Here is a 21,389-nt window from a genome sequence, read left to right on the forward strand (position 1 = left end):
AAATTGGAGAGCAGGAGCGAAGGTAGCTCTAGTGGGGGTGGGGTGAAATAAACCATGGGTGGAATACATTTAAAAATAATGGAAATAGGTGAGAAAAGAAAAATCTAAATAAATTATTGGGAAAAAAAAAGGGAGGGGGAAGAAGGGGGTGGAGATGGAGTTCAAGATCTAAAGTTGTTGAACTCATTATTCAGTCCGGAACGCTGTAAAGTGCCTAGTTGGAAAATGAGGTACTGTTCCTCCAGTTTGCGTTGAGCTTCACTGGAACAATGCAGCAAGCCAAGGACAGACATGTGGGCAAGAGAGCAGGATGGAGTGTTAAAATGGCAAGCGACAGGGAGGTCTGGGTCATTCTTGCGGACAGACTGCAGGTGTTCTGCAAAGCGGTCACCCAGTCTGCGTTTGGTCTCTCCAATGTAGAGGAAACTGCATTGGGAGCAACGAATGCAGTAGACTAAGTTGGGGAAAATGCAAGTGAAATGCTGCTTCACTTGAAAGGAGCGTTTAGGCCTTTGGGCGGTGAGGAGAGAGGAAGTGAAGGGGCAGGTCTTGCATATTTTGCGTTTACATAGGGAGGTGCCGTAGGTGGGGTTTGAGGAGTAGGGGGTGATGGAGGAGTGGACCAGGGTGATACGGAGGGAACGATCCCTAAGCAATGCTACCGGGGCCGGGGGTGGGGGGGTGGGGGGGTGGTGGTGGGTGGCGAAGGGAATATGTGTTTGGTGGTGGCATCACGCTGGGGTTGCCAGAAATGGCAGAGGATGATCCTTTGAATGCGGAGGCTGGTGGGGGTGATAAGTGAGGACAAGGGGGACCCTATCTTGTTTCTGGGAGGGAGGAGAAGGCGTGAGGGCGGATGCACGGGAGATGGGCCGGACACAGTTGAGGGCCCTGTCAACTGCTGTGGATGGAACACCTCGGTTAAGGAAGAAAGAGGACATGTCAGAGGAACTGTTTTTGAAGGTAGCATCATCAGAACAGATGCGACGGAGGTGAAGGAACTGAGAGAATGGGATGGAGTCCTTACAGGAAGCGGGGTGTGAGGAGCTGTAGTCGAGGTAGTTGTGGGAGTCGGTAGGCTTGTAATGGATATTGGTGGACAGTCTATCACCAGAAATTGAGACAGAGAGGTCAAGGAAGGGAAGGGAAGTGTCAGAGATGGACCATATGAAAATGATGGAGGGGTGGAGATTGGAAGCATTATTTTGTTTCCAATCTCCATCCCTCCATTATTTTCACATGGTCCATCTCTGACACTTCCCTTCCCTTCCTTGACCACTCTGTCTCAATTTCTGGTGATAGATTGTCCACCAATATCCATTACAAGCCCACCGACTCCCACAGCTACCTCGACTACAGCTCCTCACACCCCGCTTCCTGTAAGGACTCCATCACATTCTCTCAGTTCCTTCGCCTCCGTCGCATCTGTTCTGATGATGCTACCTTCAAAAAACAGTTCCTCTGACATGTCCTCCTTCTACCTTAACCGAGGTTTTCCATCCACAGTAGTTGACAGGGCCCTCAACCGTGTCTGGCCCATCTCCCGCGCATCCGCCCTCACGCCTTCTCCTCCCTCCCAGGAACAAGATAGGGTCCCCCTTGTCCTCACTTATCACCCCACCAGCCTCCGCATTCAAAGAATCATCCTCCACCATTTCAGCCAACTCCAGCATGATGCCACCACCAAACACATATTCCCTTCGCCCCCCCCCCCCACCAACCCCCACCCCCTCCCGGTGACATTCCGTAGGGATCGTTTCCTCCGTGACACCCTGGTCCACTCCTCCATAACCCCCTACTCCTAAACCTACACCTACGGCACCTCCCCATGCAAACGCAAAATATGCAACACCTGCCCCTTCACTTCCTCTCTCCTCACCGTCCAAGAGCCCAAACACTCCTTTCAAGTGAAGGAGCATTTCACTTACATTTTCCCCAACTTAGTCTACTGCATTCGTTGCTCCCAATGCAGTTTCCTCTACATTGGACAGACCAAACGCAGACTAGGTGACCGCTTTGCAGAACACCTTTGCTCTGTCCGCAAGAATGACCCAGACCTCCCTGACTCTTGCCATTTTAACACTCCATCCTGCTCTCTTGCCCACATGTCTGTCCTTGGCTTGCTGTATTGTTCCAGTGAAGCTCAACGCAAACTGGAGGAACAGCACCTCATCTTCCTACTAGGCACTTTACAGCGTTCCAGACTGAATATTGAGTTCAACAACTTTAGATCTTGAACTCCCTCCTCCATCCCCACCCCCTTTCCGTTTCTTCCCCCTTCCTTTTGTTTTTTCCAATAATTTATATAGATTTTTCTTTTCCCACCTATTTCCATTATTTTTAAATGTAATCCACCCATGGTTTAATTGACCCCACCCCCACTAGAGCTACATTGCTTGTCCTGCTCTCAAATCTTAATTAGCACATTCTTTTAGATAACATCACCACCTTCAACACCTCTTTGTTCTTTTGTCTCTGACACCTTTTGGTTATCTCCTCCCATCACTGCTGGCTTGTCCCAACAAACCTCCACCCCACATCCCCCCACCCCCTCCATAAACCAGCTTATATTTCACCCCTTTCCTATTTCTACTTAGTTCTGTTGAAGGGTCATGACGACGCGAAACGTCAACTTTACTCTTCTTCGCTGATGCTGCCAGACCTGCTGAGTTTTTCCAGGTATAACAGTTTAATGGTATTGAGGCGACAGGGAAACATTGTGTTTAACTGACAGGCCAGGAAAAAAGAGGAAAGTTGTAACTACTGAAAATTCTGTTTGGAAGAGCACAGAAATTGTGGGTTCACTGTGAGAGTGAGAAAGAGTGTACTCGAGAGTGGGAGTGTGTGCGAGAGTGGGAGTGTGTGCAAGAGTGGGAATGTGCGCAAGAGTGGGAGTGTACGAAAGAGTGGGAGTGTGCGCAAGAGTGAGAATGTGCAAGTGTGAGTGTGCAAGACAGTGAGTGTGGCAGAGTGTGGGAGAGGGCATGAGAGACCACGCGAGACAGCGCGTGAGAGCATGAGAGAGCATGTGAGAGAGCGTGTGAAAGCACATGTAAGAAAATGTCTGTGAGTGTGTGTGAGACAGTGTGTGCGCGCGAGAGTGTGCGCACGTGAGTGTGAGAGACAGCACACGCGCTAGCTTGTGCAATTGCGAGTGTGTGCATGCATGAAAGTTAGTGACACAGTGTGCACACGAGCGTGGATGTGAGAGGGAGTGTGCACTAGACTGTGCACAAGAGTGGGAGTGTGTGCAAGAGTGGGGGTGTGAGAGGAAGTGAGTATTTGAGAGAGGGAATGCATGTGTATGACAAAGAGTGAGCATGGAAGAGACGATAAGAGAGAGAGGGAGGGTGAGAGAGTGCATATGTGTGAACCCTGAAACTGGGAGCAACAACACACACACACACACACACACACACACACACACGGTTGAGGGGGATGGCATGGGGTAGGGCCATTATTTCTCTCTCTCCCTGGCCCTGCATAAACTCTGTATTTGCTCCCCAAGCACCAATGTCTCTAACCAAAATTCATGCTCTCATCTTTAAATTCCACTTTATCCTCTTGGATTTTTACCCCCCTCCAAATTTCCTGATTTAAAAAAGTGAAAGCACACAGAAAAATAGAAATGTTTCATACCTGTTCCGGAGAAAGAAAGTCAGCAATAAAATAGAAAGACAGCTGTTAGTATTGGTGAAATCCTAGATGTGAGATTTCCTGTTGTGAGTTAGCTGCATGCCCAATGTGTGTTTCATTCCAAAAGAGAAAGTGAAGTGTCTGAGGTTGTTATTCAATGTGAACTGAGCTAAGGCAATTTGCTGATGCTAAAAGTGAGAACAGCAACCATCACATGGAGTGTGGGAATACCATCAGTCTATAATCCAGCAGCGCTTTTTGATTTGCTCCTTCAACATAATTCTAATTTAGAGACCACTTCAGCATCTTAAACCCAAACACAGTGGAAATGCCAACCAGTGTACCAGCATTCCATCTAATCCTTTCTTTCATTCAGCTCCTATACACTGCCTGCTCCTCCCCGATTTGCTGTCCACGATGTGTTTCAGTCCATTCCATTATGACTACATAACTCAATTACTTAGATACCTACATAACTAAGACCTTTGCATGACATTGCCTTTATATGGCTTGACCCTGGAGTTGCTCTTGTTTACTTAATCCAAATTCTGGAAGCCCAACTTCTATGCGCTAGCTCTCGGTGTTTACAATGTTAAAAACTGTTTTCTGGAGCTCGGCGACAGATTTATGAGGCTGAACTTTCACTGACCCCCAAAGGTGGAATGGAGAGCCCCAGAAATATCAGAGCCAGGCAGAATAACCATCAGGGCAGGGGCACGGTGAAGCAGGAATCCTGCTCTCTTCCCCATTCAAACCAATTAGCTAATTGAGAAGCTTGTTTAGAGCTTGTGGAAGGGGAAGGGCACAGATTTCAGAAGATATCAGCTTCTCAACAGTTGAGGGTGGGGGGGGTGGGGGGGGTGTGGTGGGTACTCAGTGGGGAGCCAGTCAAAGCTACCCATATGTCATAAAAATAGACTACAGCTTCACAACTACCGACTGGCAGACTGAACTTTTTAAGAGAGAACTGTGGTTTTTTTTAATACAGGAAAAGGCACTGTTGGCTGATCCTGTAAAGGGATCACTTTCTGCAAAATTCCTACATGGATTATACTGAGAACCTTCCTACACAGATTATACTGAGAACATGGAATTTCACACCTGAAATTCAAACAGGGACACTTGAAAGAAAGGTATGGAAAATGCAAAAGGCTAAACTTTAATTTTTGGTGTTTGGGGACACAACAGAGATTGTTTCCAACATATCATCAGAAATCCAAAAAAAAATCTCCTGTTGATTAATATCTCAGAATGTGTAAAAACATTCCGAGATGAAAATGAAATGGACTGTGGGTGCAAGACATGCCCATATCCCCCTCCCCGGAATGCACAGAGAAAACGAGCTAAAACCTGGCTGAAGACATGTGAGTGAGAAGCAAGAAGCTACACTAGTCTTCAGCCTTACCTGCAAAGACAGGCAGGAGATCTCTCTCCCTCTCTCACTGGAGGCAAGTTGTCTAGCAGGCAGCAAGCAGAAAGGAACAGGACAACCTCTTCAGTTACCGCTGCAAACAGATCATCTCTCCCTCTGGGAACAAGCCATCAAGTGACTCCAACAAACTGCAAAACTGCCAAAGTTAGCTCTACCAAAGTCACCCAACTTAACGCCTGCAATGTACCACCATCCATGCTTCACAGGCAAGCCAAGGACTGATTTGTATATTCCTTTTAACTTTTATTTGGGCTCTTAACTTGTGCATTTCTGAACTTGCTAACAATACAAAGATGGGTAGGAAAGTAAGTTGTGAAAAGGACATAAGGAGGCTACAAAGTGACATAGATAGATTAAGTGAGTGGGCAAAGATCTAGCAAATGGAGTATAATGCAGACAGATGTGGAATTGTCCACTTTGGCAGGTGCATGTTATTGAAATGGTGAGAGACTGAGGAGTTCTGAGATACAGAGGGATCTGGGTGTCCTAGTCCATGAATCACAAAAAGCTCGTGTGCAGGTACAGTAAGTAATTAGGAAAGCTAATAGAATGTTTTTTTTTATTGTGAGGGGAATGAATATTAAAGTAGAGAGGTTATGCTTCTGTTGTATAGGATGCTGGTGAGACCACATCTGGAGTTTTGTGCATAGTATTGGTCTCCTTATTAAAGGAAAGATGCAAATGCATTAGAAGCAGTTCAGAGAAGGTTTACCAGACTAATATCTGGAATGGGTGGGCCGTCTTATGAGGAAAGGTTGGACAGGTTAGACTCATATTCACTGGAGCTTAGAAAAGTAAGAGTTGACTTGATTGAAACCTTTGGGTCCTGAGGGGCCTTGATAGAGTGGATGTGGAGTGGATGTTTCCTTTCCTGGGAGAATCTAGAACTGGGGGCAGAATATTTTGCTGAGCCGCCGGGTGTGCAACCTTCTCAAGCGTAAAATGACATGCGATTATGTCAGGCAAGCGCCCCGACGTCATCACGCACTCACGCGATATTTCGCTCGGCGGGTGCATGTGGGAGTCGGAGCCATGCCTGCCATTAATTAACAGGCCAGTTAAGGCCCGTAACAACCCAACTGACAGCGACTTAATGTAGCCTGTGCAATGTTTCTCTTGTTGCACAGGCAAAACGGGCAGGCGGGCAGGCCACAATTTGCAAAACCTCATCCACAGGCATGATAAGAAGGGTCAGCAGCATTGACAATGTGAGTAGTGAGGAGTTTTGGAGATAACTTGCTGCTGGTGGCTTATTGAGACTTGGCAGTTTAATCCCTGATTGGGACCTCATTCCTAGCATTTCCAGGCTTCATTTCGGGAGTCATTAGTGTCTTCCAGGCCCCCTGAGGATTCGGACCACGTAGACACTTCCAAGTATCATGTAGTCTTCTCTTACCCTGGTAATGGGGATTGTGGTCTCTGCTGGAGGCTCCTCCTCTGAGGAGGAAGAGAGGGACAAAACAGAGAAGAAGCCAGGTGTCCCAATACAGCTTCCAGAGAAGGGACCTGTGGGAGGAGAGGCGCAGGCACAAGGGGCACAGGGACAACAGGAAGTCCAAGGCAGAAGGGGCTGCAGAATATGCCACTATCCTTCTGCTATGGTTTATAGGTGGCAATGCAGCTACCTCAATATTTCCAAGGTGCAATGCTGAAGAAGGCTCTGCCTCTCAAGGGAGACCATGACCTCCATTTGCCAGGCGATCAGGCCTAGATCAGCTCCAACTGTGTTGGTGGAAACCCCATGACAGTGGTTCTGAAGGTCACAGCGGCCCTCAACGTCTATGCCTCCAGTTCCTTCCAGGGGTCAGTGGGGGATCTGTGTGGAGTCTCCCAAACAGCTGTCCATAGTTGTGTAAAGCTAGTGACAGAAGCTCTGTTCAGGTGGGTATTGACTTTCATTCATTTCTGTATGGACGAGGCCAGCCAGACAGAGTGAGCTAGAGGTTTTGCAGCGATCGCTGGGTTTTCCCGTGTCCGGGCTACCATCGACTGCACACGTGGCCATCAAGGCACCAGTGAGTCAGCCAGGTGACTTGGTCAACAGGAACGGATTCCACTCCATGAACGTGAAGATAGTGTATGATCACAAGGTGCAGGTTCTACAAGTCTGTGCACGATACCCTGGCAGCTCCCACGACACACATATGCTGAGACACTCCCAGGTGCCGAGGCTCTTTAGTGCTCCAGTCCAACTGGATGGATGGCTGCTGGGTGACAAGGGTATCTTTTGAAAAGGTGGCTCATGACGCTTCTCCGCCATCCAAGAACAGAGGCGGAGCAGCGGTACAACAGCAACCATGGATGCACAAGGGCAGCAGTAGAGAGGACGATAAGTCTTCTCAAGATGCACTTCCGATGCCTGGACCGTCCAAGAGGCGCATTCCAATACCCCCCAGAGGGTGTCGCTGATAGTGGTTGCATGCTGCACTCTTCACAATCTGGCACTGACAAGGGGGGGCCTACTGGAGGAGGAGGATCTTGACACAGCAGCCCAGGCCCCAGATGATGAGCCCAGTAGTGAGTCAAAAGAGGAGCACGGTGAAGAAAATGCTGAGGGTGTGGAGGCAGACCTCGGTAACCTCCAGGGAGGCAGGAACACCTGGAACGCTTTGATACAATGCTCCTTCAGCTATGCTGCCAAATAAGAACTACCACCTCATGCCAGGGCTGCCACCTCCGTCCTGCATCACAGAAATTACCCTTTCCTTGAACCCCAAGATACACTCAGTTTCTGTGCAATAAAGGCTCGAGCCACCGACGTTCAGCATGACATACTACCCTATCCTGCAACTACAAAATAAATGAAGCACACTCAAGCCAATAGTACGAAAGCAAATGAAGTTTAATGCTGGAACTCACATAGTCATGAACGGGACAATATCCGGTGTTGGTAGTCACACCATTAAAAAAAGAAAAACAAAATGGGGGAATAAAAGATCACCCATGACTAGTCCCTCTTGTGTTTAAGGTGCTTTAAAATTATGTTAACAGGTGCTACGCCTAGGTGCTCCCCCCCCACTGTTGGCCTCAGCATTGGAGTCAGCCTGCTGACTCTGCTGTCCTGTTGGCCTTGATGACCATGGCCGTCGTCCTCTGGGCCGTGAAGCCTGTACTGGCCCTGCCTGGGAGGGAGCGGCCAGTGCCACAGCTGGCATCTCCCCTGTCACCACAGCCTCACCGGATGCCACAGTCACTGGCAGAGGGGTGGAGGGGCTGCTGCCATCATCCAGAGTGCCCTGAGAGGAGCCCACAGAGATGACAAGCAGCTCATGTGCCAACAAGAGATCGCTGAGGACCTCCTTGCTAGCCATCGATGGGCAGGACCTAGCTGAGATGCTGGGTGCCTCATCCATCTCACACACGGACACTGACCAGCTGAGGTCAGTGCCTGTGTGAGGGCTTATAGGTCCTAGCACAACCCCAGGAACCCCTGATTCTGTTTCTGGAGCAGCCTCTCCATGAGAGTCGCCACTCTCTCCATGAAGGAGGCATTGCGCTCAGCCATGAGGGTCAGTGCAGTGCTCATGCTCCGAATGGACTCCTCCACAACATAGACCACGGCACACATTCCCTCATGGATCTCCACCAGATCCTCCTGCACACCCCGCTTAATGTCCAGCATCTGCTGCCTAATGCCAGAGGCTCATCTTCTGCGTTTATCTGAGCATCATCCTGATCTTCATCCGTCCTTCGACTGCCAGTGTTTTGGGCAATCTCTGCATCCGCCTGCACCTTAAGCAAGTGCAAAGTGCCCTGACCAATGTGCACTGAGATAATAGCCACTGAACTAATGCACACCGAGGTGCTGGTATCTGCGCTGGTGCCTGGTTCAGAGAGCAGGCGTGACACAGGTGCTTGAGGAGCATGATGGTCCTCCGGGGCCAGGGGTAGCCTTTCAGGGTCCGGAGAGCGAATGCATGCTGGCGAACCTAAAAGGGAGAAGAAGGACATGTCATTAGTTAAAGCCACCACACTGTCACTGTGCATGCCAGGCATCCTGGTGAGACAATGGAGATCTGCATCATGGTGCCATCATCTTTCAATGATCAATGGGTATTCCAGGTTTGAGGCTCACATCAATGAAGAGACTACACTAGTATGGCTGCAAGAGCTAAAATTCTCACCTCAGTGCATTGCACTCTTACCTTCATCTGACACCAGCATCAATGTGTCTGCTTGACCAAGGTGCTTGGCACCTCTTGAACTTCAGGACCTCCTGCTCATACCGGGAGGGGATGAGGAGGTATGGGGGTCCTCCATCAGTCCACGGCCTCTCAATATTGTTATGGGATGTCTTCTCCTGAAAGGACAGAGGAGCATTGATTAGTCCACTCTCTACCTGCAGCGGCATTGCAGCCTGGCCAACCCCAGGTGAGGAACACCTTGCAGGGCACATCTGAATCATGGCTCTTGAGCCACAAGGCACTCAGTTAAAGCAGCCAGGGCTCACCCCCTTGGCCAACGCCGGCATGATTGATGGTTGGCACTCAGACTCTAACACCCCTGAGCTCCACCGGGGGACGGCCAGACCTTAACAATTGAACACAGTGACCCATGCTGACATGGTACTCCTCAGCGCAGCAAGTCATTGAAGCACTTCCGGCACAGCACTCAGGTGTGCCGCACCACATTGTGGCTGCTCACCCGGGCTGCCACCTCCTGCCATGCCCTCTTGGTGGGGTGTGATGGCCTGCTCCTCCCACTTCTGGGGACAAGGGTGTCCCTTCTTGCAGCCACCTCTTCCAGGAGGGCAGCAAGGCACTTGTTGGAAAAACAGGTGGGCCGAGTGTCCACTCACCTGGCATTTGTTGCAATGGCAGACAGATGTCCTTCCTTCTTTTCGTCTATTTTTAAACAGGCCTCCAGGTCGCCATTAGATCCGGTGGTGGACAGGGCCCCACCACCGCTCGGCCCTTACCGGCCAGTGATGGGCTACGTTTCATGCTGGGCAGGACTTAATTGGCCCGCCAGCGTGAAATCGTGGTCGGGCCCCAATCTCGGGTGGCGGTCAGCTTCCCGACCACTCCTGCCCGCCCCCACCAAGCCCGCCCGATGAGCGCAAAATTCTGCCCTAGGGGTCACTTTAAAAATAAGGGGTCACTTATTTAAGACAGAGATGAGGAGAATTGTTTTCTCTTAGAGGGTCATGAGTCTTTGGAATTCTCTTGCTCAAATGGCAGTGGAAGCAGGGTCTTTGAATATTTTTAAGACAGAGGTAGTGGATTTTGACTCCAACCCTGGATTCTGCCAGGTGCAGGGCATCACTGAGTGCCCATCAAGACATGCAGTGACTGGCAGTGAGATCCATCAATAGAAAGGGCTTCAAATCCTTCAGTGTCCAACTAGGGCTTCCTCTATGAGCGCATTTGCTTCCCTGGCAACTGTCATGACTCCTTCATCCTCCACCAGTCCAGTCTGCCTCAGATCGTTACCCCAATCCCCTAAGTGAGTGGGTGGATCCTAGTGGACAAGGAAGACACAGCTCCTGACACCTCTACAGGAGCCCCAGATAGAGGCACAAAGGCAATACAACCAATGCCACTTGCTTAGCAGGACAACCATTGAGCAATTCATTCTCTTCTGAAGATGCAATTCCAGTTCCTGGACCAATCGGGTGATGTCCCACTATACCTTCCTGCAACGGTTTCAGTCCTTGTGGTGGTCTTCTGCACCATCCATTACCAGACCCTCCAAAGAGGTCTGGACTTTGAAGAAGGTCAGGCCCTGGAAGCAGATGGCTCATCGAGGCCAGAGCAGGAGGTAAGGGAGATGTAAGAAGCGGAGATGGAGAGAGATGACACTGAACAGAGAGGTGCCCCTGCCTTATGATAATGTGGTCTCCTCTTGCCATCCCCCAGGACAAGGACCTCCCACCTCCTGCTCACCGCTTCTAGCATTAGATCCAGATCGGTACTGATGAAGCGAAGGCCTGCCCTGCCCTGGCTGTCGGGCCTCCGGATCCCCTATGACATCTCACTTCCCTCTGGTGCAGTAGATGGCTTAGCCACAAACCACAGATCTCTCCCTCAGGACAACCAGCCTCAGTGATGGCTGCCATGGGGCATCTAAATGAATCCCACACTTCATCTGATCCACCTTCATTCCTGCACCCAATGGTCCCAAGTTGACAGGAAACTTGTCCGTTTCAATTAAAGGCTCACCCTTACCCCCAATTCCCCCTCCCACCCCCACCCCGGTGAAAATCTGAATTTTAATCAGTTTCCCACTGGAGGCAGGTTTCCAACACAAAAACAGACCCAGCTCATGTTTCCAGCCCATAGATCCAGGCTGAAGCTCCCATTGCTCTGCCACAGTCAAGTTTCTAAATAGACCATCCAGAAATTTAAGATATAAAGTAGGCCCCAAAAGCTAGGTTGTTTTTAAACACAGGTTTGCTTTATCACCCCCACAACACATGACATGGAGACAAATTTGACAAATTTTCATCACCAGCAAAGCAAATCGCAAAACTCCAACCTGCAAACCCACCTACAACCCTCTACCTTATCCAATTGTAGTTTTACCGATAATTAGTGATCAAGTCTTTCCTTCATTTTGCTTCATGAGGTAGCAGTGAGGGACCATTTTGGAGATAGTGACTATAATAGTTAGATTTAGCACTGTTGTGGAAGAGGATGAAAATAGAACAGGGATCAAATTTCTGAAATGGGGAAAGACAAATTTTATAAAGCTGAGAGGTAAGCTGGTGAGACTGGACTGGATACAGCTATTAGGAGGGAAAACAGTGTCAAATCAGTGGGAGGCATTCAAAAACGAGATTCTACAGGCACAGTGTACCACAAAAAAAGGGTGGTGCTGCCAAATCTAGAGCCCCCTGGTTATCCAGAAGCATAGGGCCAAGGTAAAACCGAAAAAAAAAAGCTTATGGCAGTCACAAAGGACTTAATACTGTAGAAAGCCTAGAGGAGTATCGGAAGTACAGGGGTATAGTAAAAATGGAAATTAGGAAAGCAAAGAGAGGATATGAAAAAATATCGGTAGGCATAATCAAAGAAAACCCAAAAATGTTTTACCAGTACATTAAGAGCAATCAAATAATTAAGGAAAAGGTAGGGCCCATCAGAGATGTACATGGTAACTTGTGTGTTGATGCTGAAGATGTGGGCAGGGTTCTCAATGAGTGCATTGTCTCCATCTTCACTAAGGAGAGGGATGCTGCAGACATTGTAGTTAATGAGGAGGAGTGTGAAACATTAGATAAAATAAGCATAGTGAGAAAGGAGGTACTAGAGGGACTGATATCCTTGAAGGTGGGTAAGTCACCAGAGCCCAGTGGATTGTATCCCAGGCTGTTAAGGGAAGCCAGGGAGGAAGTAACGAATGCTCTGAGGATCATTTTCCAATCCTTATTAGATATAGGTGAGGTACCAGAGGATCGAAGGTCTGCAAATGTTGTACCATTTTTAAAAAGGGTGCAAGGGATGGACCAGAGAATTATAGACTGGTCAGTCTGACTTCAGTGGTGGGCAAATTATTGGAATCAATTCTGAGAGATAGGATAAACTGTCACTTGGAAAGGTACAGGTTGATCAAGGACAGTCAGCATGGTTTTATTAGGGGAAGATTGTGTCTTAATAACAATATAATTTTTTTGAGGAAGTAACAAAGAGGATTGACGATGGTAGTGCAGTGGATGTTGCCTACATTGGTTTCAGTCAGACACTTCAAAAGGTCCCATATGGTAGACTGGTCAGAGAAGTGAGATCCCTTGGGATTCAGGGGAAGGCGGCAAGTTGGATCCAAAATTGGCTCAGCGACAGAAAACAAAGGTTAATGGTCAATGGATATTTTTGTGAATGGAAAACGGTTTCCAATGGCGTTTCACAGGGCTCAGTATTGGGGCCCTTGCTGTTTGTTGCATATATTAATGATTTGGATATCAATGTGGGAGGTAGGACTGGGAAATTAGCAGATGACACAAACATTGGCCATGTAGTTAATAGCGAAGAGGATTGCTGTTATTTCCAGAATTATGTAAATGGTTTGGTTGAGTGGGCAGAAAAGTGGCAAATGGAATTTAACCTGGAAAAATATGAGGCAATGCATTTGGGAAGGGCAAACAAAGAAAGGGAATATGCAATAAACAGGAAACTATTAAGAGGGGTTGAGGAAGTGAGAGACCCTGGAGTGCATGTCCACAGGTCCCTGAAGGTGGCAAGACAGTTGAATAAGGTGGTAGAGAAAACATATAGAATGCTTTCCTTTATTGGACAAGGTATTGAACACAAAAGCAGGAATGTAATGATGGAACTGTATAAAACACTGGTTAGGCCACAGCTGGAATTTTACGCACAGTTCTGGTCACCACATTGCTCCACAGGGAGTGAAGAGAAGATTTACATGAATGCTGCCAGGGCTTGAAAATTGCAACCATGAGGAAAGATTGGAAAAGCAGGGTTGTTTTCCTAAGAACAGAGGAGGTTGAGGGGCGACCTAATTGAGGTGTACAAAATTATGAGGAACCTAGATAGGGTCGACAGTAAAGACTCGTTTCCCCTAGTTAATTACAAGGGGGCATAGATTTAAGGTGTTTGGAAAAGGATTAGAAATGAGGAAAAAAATTTTCATGCAGAATATGGCGAGCGTCTGGAATTCATTGCCTAAATCCATGGTTGAGGCTGAAATGCTCAACTCATTTAAAAGGTACCTGGGTCTGCATCTGAAGTGCTATAACCCGCAAGGCTATGGACCAGGTGCTGGAAATTTGGATTGAAATGAGCGACTAGTTTTTTTTTCATCTTTTTGTGGCTGGCACGGACATGATGGGCTGAATGGCCTTTCTGCACCATAACTTTTCTATGGTTCCACGGTTCTAGATGATCAATTTTAGACTTGAATAAAAATGAATTTGAAACAGAGTGTGGCATTCTTAATATAAAAAATGACACACTCATCATTGAACATTTCTGTTGAATAGAAAGACACTAATCAGTGCTTAATAGAACCTTCTCCACAGAAAATATATTCCAAATTACAAATTTTAAACAATCATAGCTTTCGAATGGATCATTTAATTTTTAATGATTTAAAAAGGGCTAGAAAATGAATTCAATCTCAAGGTAATAAAAATGTGATACAGGATATTTTAATCTTTATTTGTTATTCTTCTATTTTACGCTGTTTGCTCCAAGAAGAGGCACAATCTCTGATTCAGTTGAGGCAGGTTAATTCTATGCTACTTATATGTGTCTCCGTTCACTCGTTACCTCCAGAAAAATATTTTCCCCCTTATGCATGTATGCCCTCCACTGGTCAGCTCCTGCACTCGTATGCCAAATTAAGCTTCTTAATGATGATTTTGGAACAGCCACATTACAAGTGGACCCTTTTCGATGTTGCTGTGCATTGTGCGAATTGTGGCCATACATTGCAATCCTCAGGAGAGAGAATACAAGATCCCAATACACAGGTGGGTCTCTCACTAAATATGGGAGAGGTGGCAGGCCTGGGGAAACACCATGATCAAAAATGTCGACGAAAGACAGTTCAAAAACATTCTGATTATCATTCGCGTGCCAGTTTGGCACAGCTTCAACAAACAATGTGTTTCATCTTTCCCCCAACATAGCTTTATCCTTCTATCTACTGGATAGCTAAACTTGGCTTTCCAGGATTAATTTTCCTGATTTTCCTCAGATTTAGAAATGGAAATAAATAGCCTGTTTCATAACTCACAATAGAAAGTAAAGAAATCAGATACAATTCAAAACAGGCTGATAAATCACTATGGGATGGATTTTATGGCACCACCCCCCTCACGCCAAGGCAGATCTTCAAGTGAGGGTGGCATAAAATGCCAAGGATGCCATGCCACTGCCTCAATTTTACCAGCAGCAGGAGAGACTCTTGCCAAGTGTCCAGCCCAGTACTTTTCACTGCATGGGCAATTGGGGGACAGTGGGTGCCTCCTTAATAGACCCCCTATGGCTCACAAGTATTAAATACCAGCAGGATGACCCGCCAGAGCGGGGGCAGCCTTGCTGCCCAACATTTTCACTGGGAAAGGGGAACACTGGGAATCCAAACTCCCTCCCCCCCACCCCGTTACATCCAACCCTATGAGTCCACTTTACGCTACCGTGAAAGCAAATTTCACCCCTTGTGTCTGAAACACAATAGTTCTAACTGTAGTTATGTCATTGCTGCATATACTACACAGACTTGCATTAGACAATGTGCAAAGAAGTTCTTTAAACAGAAACAAAGATCTTGTTTAGCAGTATTAAACTTACTGAAGTTGTGGGCAACTTTGTGATTCAGAAGTATTTGCTGATGGGTTGAAAAGTCATTAACTGGGTGTGTTAAGATATCTTGGGTAGAGAACTGCTCAAGAAGTCTTGGATAATGTAATTGTATCTTTGCCGTATTGCTTTGTCCCCAGATAGATTTCTGAATCTAAAAAAAGAAAATAAACCATCTGAACACTAAAAGTAATTTCTTAACATCAGATCATTTTCCTGCCATTGTCTTTAAACATGTTCTTCAAGAAAATTACCTTGTACATGTATTTACAATATAAAATTACAGTGCATTTGTCACAAGAAATATTAACAATTTAGAGTACATCCTGCATAGAGCAGAATTCAATGAGGCTATCATGTAGGTTTTCTTTGAACCGGAAAACCCTATCCATGTATGAAACACATCCTGGTCAGCAACACCTTGGGGAAGTCACTTCATTTACTTTAGCACAACACTTGAACCTTACGGAGAGTGCACACACATCCTTTATTATCGCACCAATATGACGTTTTCGCACCTCAGTTTTGTTAGCCTTATTGCCAAAACTAATGTTAAGTTAGTGCTAGAATTAATAGCAAGATATTGTGAACTCCAATCCATGCTTAAGAAACTATCTAGACTCATTCCTATCACTTTAGCAACTTTCAGAGAGGGCAGCCACTCATTAATTCTGATCAGTTGGAGCTCCACAACAGAAAGGAAAATTCTCACAACCTATATCAGCCAGTTCATGTTCCCATTGTCCTATTTTCATCAGTCCTATTGAAATGAATAAACTAATGCTCATATCTTGAGATCTACTTTGCCACATGTAGAGTTCAAACTGATAACTTTAATTAATGATAAAGTTATACTTTGCTGAATAAGTCAAAATGGAATTATTAATAGTCTGTACACTAGAATGATGTGAATGTGGCATGCAGACAGAAAACAGCACCTGTGGCAAGTTACCAGCACATTCAGACATAAGAAGCAAAGGATAGGATGGCTGGATAATAAGATTAATAATACTGGGGAACTTAAACTTCTGCCACACAGATAGGGCAGAATTTTACGCTCCCCTGCGGGACATTTGCAGACGAGAACCTGTAAAATACCATGGGTGCCTTTCCAGGCATCTACACGTACAACCCGTCCTGCCGTTGTCTGCCCTTGTGCCAACTGAGACCATTAAGTGGTCAATTAATGATAATTTAATGCACATTTACTGCCACTGCTATTTGACTGGCAGTGAACTGAGGCTGACAACAGGTCAGAAACCCAGCAGATAACACTCGTGCTTCATGAGGGAAGTGGGCGGCAGTGGACTGCCTCCTTTGTGGGCATCCTGATTTGATTGGAGGCTCCCCTTAAGCTCCAGACATCCCTGCATTTCCCCTCCTCCCACCTTGTCCACCCCAGCCACCACCGCCCCCCACCCCCCAGCCACACCCCCTTCCCCCTTGCCTTCCTCAGAGCCTGCCATCTTGCCCCCAGCAATGCCCTTCCCCAATTACCTTGCATTCAGTTCCAGTGGCGAGTGTTGTTGGGGACTGGATGCAGTATCAGCAGTGGGCACCACTCCTGGTGGGGCCACTGAGACCAGACAGCTGCTGGCCATCCAATTGGCTGGCAGCACCGGGAGGCAGGACATTAAATCACTGTGGGGCGACGGGCATGGGTGGGAATAAAAGATACGTCCACGGCACCCATTCACTGAACATTATATATGGCCCATGAAATCATTCAATAAAATGATGGACTGATTTTACCCTAAATGATTTTATAAGCTGTTGATTTTTCTGACTTCATGTGTACACTAGCTATCTGGAAATTTACTGACAGGTTTTTCTAATTCACTCATGGGATGTGGACATCATTGGCTAAGGTCAGTGTTTATTGTCCATTCCCAACTGCCCTTGAAAAAGGAGTGGTGATTTGTCTTCTTGAACCACTGTACTTCCTCTGATGAAGGTACATCGGTGGGGCTGTTAGGTAGGGAGTTCCAGGACTTTCAACCAGAAACAATGATGGAAAGGTGATGTATTTCTTGTTCAGGATGGTGTGACTTGGGTGGGGAACTCACAGGTGGTGGTGTTCCCATATGCCTGCTGACTTTGTCCTTCAGGGTGGTAGAGGATGAAGATTTGGGAGGGGTTGTCAAGGAAGTTCTGGCAAGTTTCTGCAATGCATCTTATAGATGTTACACAGCGTACCACAGTGTGCCGTGGTGGGGGGAATCAGTACTTAAGGTGGTAGATGCTGTGCCAGTCAAACTGCCTATATCCAGTTTCTGGAGTGTTGTTGCAGCCACTCTTATCCCGGCAAGGAGACTATTCCATCACGTTCCTGACTCAGGCTTTGCAGATGGTGGAAAGGCTTTGGGCAGTCAAGAGCTGAGTCACTCATCACAGAATACCTACTCTTATAGCCAGAGTATTTATGTGTCTAAAACAAAAACAGAATTACCTGGAAAAACTCAGCAGGTCTGGCAGCATTGGCAGAGAAGAAAAGTGTTGACGTTTCGAGTCATCATGACCCTTCCACAGAACTGTTCTGTGGAAGGGTCATGAGGACTCGAAACATCAACTCTTTTCTTCTCTGCCAATGCTGCCAGACCTGCTGAGTTTTTCCAGGTAATTCTGTTTTTGTTTTGGATTTCCAGCATCCGTAGTTTTTTGTTTTTATATTTATGTGGCTAGTCCAGTTCAGTTTCTGGTCAATGGTGACCCCTCCAGGATGTTGCAGATGGTCATTAACCTGGCACTTATGGGGCAAGTAACATTCACGGCACACATCAGCCCAAGCCTGAATGTTGTCCAGGTTATGCTGCATGCAGACGTGTACTGCTTTAATATCTGAAGAGTTGTGAATGGAACTGAACACTGTGCAATCATCAGCCAACATCCTCACATCTGACCTTATGTGGAAGGAAGGTTGTTGATGAAGCAGTTGAGGCCTTGGATATTCCTCTGATAACTCCTGCAGTGATGTTTTCAGACTGAAATGATTGGCCACCAACAACCACAAACATCTTATTTTGAGCTGAATATGACTCCAGTGATTGTCAAATATATATAACTACTGATGAAGAAAACTTCGCTGGCCTATATCCATTGATCATAGCAACTGGTAGTATAAAACAGAAACAATGTGAAGTCTAGTTTTTTTAAGAGGAAGCTTTTTAAAATGTTTTCACAATTGAGATGAAAATCAGAACAAACTCCTTGCAGCAACATCCTGTTTCTTGGAGGCAGTTTGATTTCTTCCACTTGTTACAACCCCTTCTACTCCCCTACTACCTCTGCAGTGACAACTTGAATAAAAAGTCATTAAAATTGTTGATTTGTTTTTAAACACTTTGGAGGAAGAAACAGCAAACTGACTGTGATAAGCCAGTGGTAAGTTTGGCAAGTTTTAATCTGACAAATGTAGAAATAAATCAAGCTGATATTCGCAGCCAGATTACAACAGAATCAAAGCTGTGATCTTGTGGTATCATCCTCTCATGGTTTGATTTTGTGGAGAATGGTGTTATTGAAAAAAATCTTCCAATCCCTTGACACAGCTGCTGATTGGCATTAAAAACAACGATGCAAGAATAAAAGGCAACAGAGAATACAGAAACTACTGACCTTTTCTGGGGCAACTACATCCCAGTGGAATGCTTTAGTCTTCTTTATCATACCACTCGATTTCTTCAGTAGAAGCTGAGGAGGTACAGGAATAGCGAGTGCTGGCAGGGGAGGGACAGGCACAGTTGGACCTGGAAGACATTGAGTGACAAGGGAGAGTGTGGCCTTTTCTAAAGGCAATTCTACAGCCGTTTTCTTAACTGCAGAAGTAAGCTCCATTCCTTCCTCCTCTGCCTCTTTCTCTGCATCCTCTTTTTGTTCTTTTTCCCCTTCCAGGTTTGAGGTTGCAGATAAGTTAGGTTGTTTTAACACAGTTTGATAAGGAGGCTCCTTTGTGGATGGTATATCTGGTATAACCTCAATCAAGTTATTTTCTATAAGAAGTTGTGTTTGTGATTGTGATAAACGCTTCCAGTGCAAACAGCACTTATCAATAGCATCAATCCACTCATCCCGGCACTTTGTTAAATCTTCTGTACTTTGTAACTGGTCAGTGACTGGTATTCGGAATCTAAGATTAAGAAAAATCAAATGAACTATTATGTGCATCAACATTATCATCATAACAGCCTACGAATACTTTACCAAAGTGTTCCAAAATACTCTAGCTTCACACTTTCTTCAAAGTTTCAGAAATAGGGGACTTCTCACAATGAAAGAAGTACCATAAATATTTCTTGAAAGAAATAGCTAAAAAAAAATGTGCCCCAGATATTTGGTGACTTGTACATTTTTGAGGCATCTAAAGGACGAGAATACAAGGGACAGAATTTTTCGCTTGGTGTGCGCCCGATCTGCAGAAGCGTGAAATAGTGTGTGATGATGTTGGGCGAGCGTCCAAGCGTCATCGCGCACTCACACGATATCTTGGTTGGCAGATGCGCGCAAGAGTCAGTAGTGTGCCCGCCGACAATTAAGAGGCCTATTAAGACCATTAAAGTAGCAATTAACTGAGATTTTTCGCTGCCTGTCCAACGTTACGATTGGCAGGCAGCAAATCGGCCAGGTGGCCTTTAAATTTTGCAGGAAACCTCATCCATGGGCAGAATGAGGTTTCTGTTATTAAATTTAAAAAAATAAAAATGTATGGACAGAATTTTCATCTGGTATATGTTCCGGTGACTGATTCTGATGCATGGGCATTTTTTTTCTTGGTTTTTAAAATCTTTATTTTTGCAATTTAAATTCTTTAGCTCCCTGCTTTCAGGGAGTTTTCATTCCGTGCTCTCCCCTGCCTGCGCTGACTTCAGCGCTCGCCTTCCTTCTGCCCCCACCCCAACAGCGTTGAGCCTTTGAGCGCGTGGTCGGTGGCCAATCGCGGTCATGGGTCCTTTCCTCGGCCGCTCCCGAGCCCACTGATCACGGGCGCCCGCCAAACTAAAAATCCTGTCCAAGGTGTTAAAAGTCATGTTTCAGCTGTGCAAGGCTATAGTTAGATCGCACTTGGAGTATAAGAGCAGTACTGGGCACCACACTTTCATAACAATATGTTGACCTTGGAGGCAGTAGGCAGTACAACCTACCACGATGATACCCTGAATCCAAGGGTCGAACAATGAGAAGAGGTTGCACAAACAAGGTTGGATTCCCTGGAATTTAGAAGATTAAGGGGTGATATGATCAATGTTTTCAATATATTTGTTATGGACTTGATTTTCCAAACAGATTTCCCATCAGAAACATCAAACTTTACTTACAGGCTGTAGCAGCAGTTACATACTTCTGTCAAGCTCCACAACTAGAATAATTCCCACTCTGAGGTGTCCTGCGCTTAGGGCTGATTCGTTCACACTGTCACGTGGTACTATATAGCACAATAAGTCTTAAAGCTACAATTACTACATTCCTCCCCATTTAAATTTTTTGTACAGTTTGTATTTATAAGCACATCTACCTTCATGACATAAATATATACACGGATCAATCCCTCAGGTGGTTTTCTGATCCAGCTAGTACGTCATAGCTCCATGACTTTCGAATCTCTTATAGGATCAACATTATCTGGAACTGCAGCAACATCAGGTACCCCTTTAGGCACAGGCAGTTCAGTGTCATCTACGCCGATTTTCTGGAACCACAGCAACATCAAGGGCAGAATTTTGCCCCAGGTTGGCGGGCGGGCCCCACCGGCTCGGCGGTGGGCAGGCAGCCGAATTCCACTGCCAAAGCGGGCCCCGCTGCCATTTTAAGTGGGCGGGCCAATTAAGGCCCGCCCAGCGATCTGCTCGATGGGAAGCGCTATGTGCTTCCTGTGCGAGGGGAGGGATTCCCCAACTGTCAAAGTGTGCTCTTTCATACTTGCGCGCTAAAGAATGCACTGCTCACTGAGACTAAGTGCTGCCTCAGGGAGATCACTGACAGTGCTTCAAAGTGTCAAAATAGAAAAATAAAAAAAAGCTAACATGTCCGCTTCATGTGACAATGTCACATGAGATGGAACATGT

At 46.3% G+C, this 21,389-nt stretch overlaps 1 protein-coding gene across 1 annotated transcript in view; it reads right to left on the reverse strand.

The window, feature by feature from the left end:
* The window catches only part of LOC121287430 (protein diaphanous homolog 2), a 140,174-nt gene that overhangs the window by 52,969 nt on the left and 65,816 nt on the right, over nt 1-21,389 (reverse strand). The window contains exons 7-8 of the mRNA XM_041205305.1: nt 18,946-19,456; nt 15,322-15,484 (exon numbers count right to left, since the gene is read on the reverse strand). Of these exons, the coding sequence (XP_041061239.1) occupies nt 15,322-15,484; nt 18,946-19,456 (674 nt within the window). The remainder of the gene's footprint in view (nt 1-15,321; nt 15,485-18,945; nt 19,457-21,389) is intronic.

This window comes from Carcharodon carcharias, chromosome 14, assembly GCF_017639515.1.
Source record: "Carcharodon carcharias isolate sCarCar2 chromosome 14, sCarCar2.pri, whole genome shotgun sequence".
Lineage (NCBI taxonomy): Eukaryota > Metazoa > Chordata > Chondrichthyes > Lamniformes > Lamnidae > Carcharodon > Carcharodon carcharias.